Genomic DNA, 6,945 nt, shown 5'->3' with positions numbered 1-6,945 from the left:
AGTGGATCGCGGGACGATAGTACGAGTAGTGTGGTGGAAGTTCTGTGGGTGGGTGCTAGCCAAAGTGCGATGCACCATTTGTACATCATCCCGTCGATGAGATCCAGGCGGTGCTTTGGGGTGTTTTTCTTTTTCAGGTTTGGGCAAGTGCATGCTTACACTTTATGTATTGGTCGGTGTTCATACCTTCATGTCTCCCTAGTAGAAGAGCCAAGTCCGTCCTAACAGTAAACAAACTTGCACGCCAGAGATGGAACTTGACAAAGTGTGACCTGTTAGCCCATAAGTCGGTACAGTGACGAAGCAAGTGTTGCTTATTAGATATAGTCGTATGAGGTCACAATTTACCCAACATGATCATATCTTGGGTGAACAAGTACTATTGGGGATTTGAACATGTACTAGTCAATTTTGGATTCGCTGCAGCGCATGACCACTTTGCTACTTTTAATTAATGGATTTTTTACAAAGGAGGATTACCCAGGCCTCTGTATCTGGACGATGCATACAGCCATTTTATTAATTATTCTCAGAGACCTTACAAAGCATTACATCAGTAAGCCTGAAGCCACCATCTAGGCGACACCTATCGCTACTCATATCCCCTTGATGCAGGGGTCCCGAATGTCTAAGCCTAATACCAAACAGACATCACACCAAAGTCTAACATCTAATATCGGATGCCCCATTCCAGCCACAAGCCGGGAATGGGTCACACACCGGTCCGATGCACTCACCGAGGCTACCGCCGCAGTCATCCACCTAACCATCTTCAGAGCAGGTACTGACGCAAAGACCTTGCCAGATCAGCTGTCGACGCCACTATGGCACCAGACAACGCCACCGCCCTGCGTGAGGCCATCACGCCACGTCCAGCGCCGAGACCCCGCTGCTCCATGCTGTCGAGACCCGCCGTCGTCGACGCGAGAGAAGGCACAACACACCACCTCACGCCTCTTCCATCCGGCGTCGCTCCACAAACGATGCCCTCAATAGGGAACACGACAACGCAGCGCCGCCATCGTCCGATCCGGTGATCTTAGGATTTCTCCCGGAGCGGCACGAGCAGGTTGACGATAGTTGCTTGACGATGCCTTCATCAAGGTAACGACGCAGACGCCGCCATCGCCCGCCATGACCGGAGTTGGCTCGTTTTTCACCGGCGACTATGTCTCCCCAACTCGCCGCCGGTGCTAATAGTGGGATCCAAGATCCGTCACTACCAGCCTGGCCAACCGCCTTCGATGGAGAAGGCAGCCACCACCACCATGCCCGGCACAAGAGACCCGGACGTCCTCGTGCCGCAAAGATTACCCGGGGGGATCTCCTCTTGCCGTTGTCGAGACGAGGCGAAGCCGCAGTGGATCTCGATCTAAACCCCTCGGGCCCAGATTAGATCTCATTGCAGCCAAAATCTCATCCGCCAACGGCCGCCGGAGATCTCCTGACCACCGCCAACCCGCTGTGCACTGTCGTTGGAGGAGGAGGGAGATGGACGCCGCTGCCCCCACGCATTACCGCCGGCCGAGGACTGCGTCGCCTCACCACAGGGGCTTCGCCCCGCGGTGTCCTCAGCGACGGCGGCGGTAGTGGGAGGCGATGGAGGGGGAGGGCTGAGGGCGGTGTGGACGGGGACTCCCCGGGGGCGGCGCGCCGCCGCCGCCTCGGGGGAAAGAGGTCGGGAGGTCGGGGGGAGAGAGGACGTCACGAGGGTGGGAATAAAGTAGTCTTTATACTGAGCGGTCGCCTTTCCCTGAACAAACTGGCACTCGAAAGTTTGATCATGAATGTAATTTGGAAACCTTATCTTGCTAGTAATTCTTATATCATCACCAGCGGCGCTCTGTTGTTATGGATGTAATGATTTCGCGATCTCCCCCAAATAAGACTGGACCCATACGGTTTAGCAGGTGTTAGATGGTGATATAAGATGATTGGTTATCATAAAGGACAAGGGTTTCATGTGGGTTATCAAGTGAGACGTCACCTATGGTCCAGTCCAATGCTATCGTAAACTAGCTCTTTCTATTCTATAAGGAATCCATGCTTGATTTAATTTTGGGGGGCGCCGGAAAGAATCTTGAGGGATGCCCTTGTTTAGGACTAATCCCAATACATTAATCAGATTGCATTGCAGTGACGAAATTTCTTTAGGAGTAGACGACAACACGTACTATTCACGAGCATGGTCAAGTGTTCACACATGCATTCCGATCAGCCCCCGAGTTCGGGCTTCTTCGCACCAAGACCAATTTTCAAACGTTGTCACATTGTGAGCCTTGAATCATTTGCATATCTCAATGGATTTATTTCACCTGACCCGACCGGCCACCAAAATTAAACCGGAGCCACAAATACATTAGTCACTCCACACCATACAATCATGCAGAATACAGAAAAACACATGTGGCCCGACGCCGACGACGGGCACGCGCAAGATGATCGGCCGTTGCCTCGCAGCTATGCAAGATCGTCGCAACTTGCATGGCAAATTGGGCAATTTGGCGACAGCAACCTGATCCTTGGATGCACTTCATCCGCTCCGCGCAATGCTGACAAGGAGAAGGAACAAGCGGCAGAGAACAAGAAACAACAAGGGGGGGCAGACGATCTCAACAGAGCCCTTGAATTTGGGCTGCTGGAATGCGACCGCCGCTACGCTAGTGTGCAGTGACCGAGTGCCATGGCCCATGACAGTGCCGCCGTAGCACTTTTTCTAATGGAGGATACTGTTGTATGTAACACTACACAACACACACGCAGAGAGATAGTAGAAAGCAAGCGTGAGATATTGTGATTAGAGGTTGACAATGCTTGGTGACAAGCCTTTTGGAGTTTAATCTACTCCCACATGCCCAATAGAAAAGCGCCGTTCATGGCCTATCTGCACTTGTTTATGGCCACCGGTCGAATCGGATCCCGTCCGCGCACTACTTGTTACAGCGACAACTCGTTGCTGGACAAGTTTGGGACAGCTCATTGGATCAAGAAGAGTACAAAATGCAGGTGCGTAAAGTCAGGAACGGGGTGGAAAAACACATGTATGCTACTCGTAGGTATACTGTATGTAGAAAGGTGCCATTCATTCAGCCTATCTGCACTTGTTCATGGCGACAAAGTCCCGTATTTCCTCGTAGGATTTACAGCGACAACTCGTCGCTAGTCCGGCCAAACAAGTTTCGGGTCGGGACAACTCTCACTGCATCAGCAAGAGTGCAATCTATGGTACTACTCTGCTGTAATTTACAGGAAGTCAGGGACAGGGTGTGGGGGAAAATTGCATCCGTATCCTAGCTTGTGCTGTAGACATGTATGGACACTGATCAGAAGAAACAGAACAGATGGAGGATGGATCTTTACTACTGAACGTACTATCGACGAAAATGATTTTATGTACTCTCTCTTTCGTTTGTGCACAGCCATTGCAATTGCATGTCTCAAAGGCTCAAACATCCTCGGCGTATCTCGCGCTGGTGGTCGTGTGGTCGTCCTCCCGGAGCAGGAACAGGCCGTCGGCGGGGCCCTTGGCCCGGTCGTCGAACCGCTCGGACAGGAAGAAGCTCCGGAGGGAGTTGAGGTTCCACGGCGCGTCCACCTCGACGGAGAAGGCGGCGCGCACGGGGCGGTGGTCCGACAGCCGCGACTCGCACCGGTCGTACCGGGTCTGCCTCAGGCCGGCGCCGCGCCACAGCACGCGGTCGCACCACGCCGGCGCGCGCCGCTTCAGCTTGTCGCCCTTCCTCCCCAGCTGCGCGCAGCCGTAGTAGGCGTCCGAGTTCCGGTGGTACTTGTACGTCGGCGAGAACGTGATCGCCCCCTCGCTCCACCCTTTGAACGTCCCTCCTTCCGACGACACCTCGCCCCGCAGCTACAAAAGAACAATCAAATCACACGTAAGTTTTTATTAAAAGTTTGAAATTTTGAATTTCCTTGTGTTTTGTATAATAATAAGTTAGATCGTTTATCCTCAAAAAAAAAAGTTAGATCGTTGTGTGCTGGTTGAATTTGTACCTGGTCGTTTTCGAGGAGGGTCTTCCAGTCGTGCCGCTCCACCAGCAACCGGGTCTTGGCCTCGGGCAGGGAGATCCGATAGTTGAGGTCGCCGAGCAGAATCACCCGGCTGCGCAAGAGTACAAACAGTAAGAAACTATACTGGCACACCGGGCCGGTCAAGGTCTACCGCATCAACATGCATGCATGATCGCCACTTGGTTCCGAGCCGTCTTTGTCACGGGCGCCGGCCGGTGAAATTAAGCATTCTGATTGTGGAAACTTGCAGTTACCGTCGCTATTAAGAGGATATTTCATACTACTTCCCTAGATCACATTCACCGGTCTGGCATAGAAAATAAGATACGACGCATTCACTCTGGCTACTTGCTGGAGTAGTTAATATTATTAGTCGTGCGTGCCTACGTGCATGCCGTGACATGATCAATACGTGTGTACAGTGGTAAACTGGCTGGCATGTATAGTTGTATAACCCTCTGTTGAACGGCAAATACCTACCCTTGATTTACCGGTGCCGTGGGCGGTGCAACCACAAGATAAGATAACGACCGCGGTGGCGAGCTCGATGAAATCGTGGCTGTAACCGGCAAGGACGGCGGCCGTTGATATTTCCCTCGCTTAATACTCGGCCGGTCAACGGCGACAAACCCGGCAGTACGATGTGATGCATTTTATATTTCAAATTACTCGTCACAGAAATAGATATAACTAGAACTAAAATACATCTAGATACATCCATACCTACGACAAATAATTCGGAACGAAGAGAGTACATACTAGTGAACTACTACTGATTTTTTTTTGCAGGCTGATGCCCTCTCTAGCTAGCCTTACCAAATGTTGGAAGGGTACCCTAAAAATAAATGTTGGAAGGGTTGGCTTGCCAATTTTTTGGCCAACTGTTTGGCAAAACTACTTATGGGAGAGGAATGGGTGTGCACCCATAGGCAGCCCATCCTTAAGCATGGGCAGCAAACAAGGTTTGCTACACGTACAGGATGTTACAGGGATGAGGGGTTTACAGGGTGTCGTAGTAGTTTTTAATTGGTCATTAGTAGAGGCACGGGCCCACCCCCGTTGAAATCAGGGTTAAGAAGGGGGGGGGGGGTGTGTTTAGAAAGTTTGGGCGGAGCCTATAGAAACCTGTAAAAGCCTGTACGTCTAGCATTTTTGGGCAGCAAACCAAACGGATTTGATCGACTTGCGGCATGCACGGAGCGCACGAAGGTAATTAGTGCAGGACGATCGATGTACTTACTCGTGATCTAGAATCTTGTGGGGCGAGGCGAGCGACGGGGAGGAGGAGGAGCAGTGGCGCCGCGGGAAGCTCGTCCGCCGGAGGATCTCCGCCGCATCGGCGTTGCGGTGCGCCTCGTCGCCCTCCCTGCCGCCGGACGCGAGGTGGCAGCACACGAAGCAGAAGCTCGTGTCACGCAGCCAAAACCTCACGGACACGGCACCCTGCACACAATTGAATCTTTTGTTAGTTGCCGTCCGATGTATCCTCGTATACTCCCCAAGCGCGCGGGCATGCACGCACGCACCTTGTTGCCGAGGCAGCCCATGACGCCGCAGCCGACGCAGGAGACGCTGGGGCGGCGGACGAAGCGGCGGAGATCGCCGCGGACCCAGACGGTGAGCAGGATGCCCACCATCTGCTTGCTCACCACGCACCGGAAGTCACGCGACTGCAGGCCGCCGGCGCCGTCCCTCACCGGGTGCACCTTCTGCTTCTCCCCTCCCCCGGTGGCGCCCGGCGACGGCGACGGCGACGACCGGTTCAGCGCGGCCCGCACGAGCTCGTTCCACCGCATGCCGATGCGGTTCTTGTCCGCGCCCAGCACGTTCCGCGCTCTCAGCGGCACCACCTCCTGAAATCTGCACACCGATCGTACATGCCATTTTGTTACTAACCATGCATCCACAAGCCTATGCCGCATGAGCGTCGAGGTCACTGCTCGCTTGGTAATTACTACGTACCCGAGGACGTAGATGTCGTAGGTGCCGTTCCTGGTGTCGAGCCAGTCGGACAGGTCGAGGTCGTCCGGTGGCGCCACGCCGCCGACGTTCCACGTGCTGGCGAACAGCCTGGTCGATCGATCCATGAACCCTCAGTGGCCGGCCAACAATAAGAAAAACCAGCATGCACTCCACGCCACGCCGCAAGTTGGGGTGATGATGATGATCTACTAGCTAGAGCCTAAGCATGGTGGTTGGTGGCGGCTGATTGAGCCAGCAGACATGCATGCACGCACATACCTGTACTTGAGCGTCTTGTTCCGCTGCTGCGGCCGCGGGCGCTTCACGCAGCGCTGCGCGTCGGCGTCGGGGCTGCCGCACGCGTCGAACTCCTCCTCCGCGGCGCCGGCGGCCGCGGGGAAGTCGGCGACGAAGGCGTGGCTCCCGGAGGGCTTCCTGAAGAGCTTGTTGGCCACCAGCCTCGGCCACAGAACCTGGCCGCCACCATATGCACAGTTCAAAGTTAGCTACATACAAAGCTAGCTAGGGCCGGCTAAAGCAGATCGAGAGGGTACGCGACGCCTACCTCCGCCTGGCTCTGATTCTCCAGCATGGCGAGGTCGAGCGCGTGCGCGCACCGTAGCTTAGCTAGCTCGGCTACCGCTAGCTCCTCCTGGGCTGTGCTAGGTAAAGTGGGACGGAGGGGAGGGAAACGTTGGACGGGGTAGGCAAAGCGGGCTTAAATAGGCCGCGATCGGGACGCTAGGCGACGGGGAGCCAATAGACAAGTCCTGCCACTGCGCGGGGTGGATGTGACCGGATGTCGATCAGTGTACGCCTCGCACTGCATGGTGCCCGATGCGGTGACGCGAGACGGGAAGAAGGGGGAGGATCGGTGGCCGTGACAGTGGGGATAAAAGCCGCCTTTTGAGCCTCGATCTCTAGGCGGTCAAAGAGGTGTGGGATCACGGTGAG

General features: G+C 54.6%; 1 protein-coding gene across 1 annotated transcript; it reads right to left on the bottom strand.

Annotated features, from left to right (window-relative positions):
- Positions 1-3,108: 3,108 nt before the first annotated feature.
- On the bottom strand, positions 3,109-6,678 carry LOC123081774 (type IV inositol polyphosphate 5-phosphatase 9). Its single transcript, XM_044504305.1, has 7 exons — positions 6,557-6,678; positions 6,271-6,464; positions 5,992-6,099; positions 5,556-5,889; positions 5,270-5,472; positions 4,012-4,120; positions 3,109-3,868 (listed from the first exon to the last, which is right to left on the bottom strand). Exons 1-7 carry the CDS (start codon positions 6,581-6,583, stop codon positions 3,446-3,448), a joined length of 1,398 nt encoding a protein of 465 aa, XP_044360240.1. The 5' UTR covers positions 6,584-6,678; the 3' UTR covers positions 3,109-3,445.
- Positions 6,679-6,945: the final 267 nt, after the last annotated feature.

Source organism: Triticum aestivum, chromosome 4A (genome assembly GCF_018294505.1).
Source record: "Triticum aestivum cultivar Chinese Spring chromosome 4A, IWGSC CS RefSeq v2.1, whole genome shotgun sequence".
In the NCBI taxonomy this organism is placed as follows: domain Eukaryota; kingdom Viridiplantae; phylum Streptophyta; class Magnoliopsida; order Poales; family Poaceae; genus Triticum; species Triticum aestivum.
Note: the sequence above shows the minus strand (reverse complement) of the source record. Positions and strands in the feature narration are given on the sequence as shown.

Bases quoted from the DNA above. Each gene is read 5' to 3' on its own strand.
- LOC123081774 (XM_044504305.1), bottom strand. From the start codon at position 6,583: ATGCTGGAGAATCAGAGCCAGGCGGAG. The intron at 6,465-6,556 runs GTAGGCGTCGCG...GGTGGCGGCCAG, and splicing joins AGAATCAGAGCCAGGCGGAG to GTTCTGTGGCCGAGGCTGGT. The intron at 6,100-6,270 runs GTATGTGCGTGC...TCGATCGACCAG, and splicing joins AACAAGACGCTCAAGTACAG to GCTGTTCGCCAGCACGTGGA.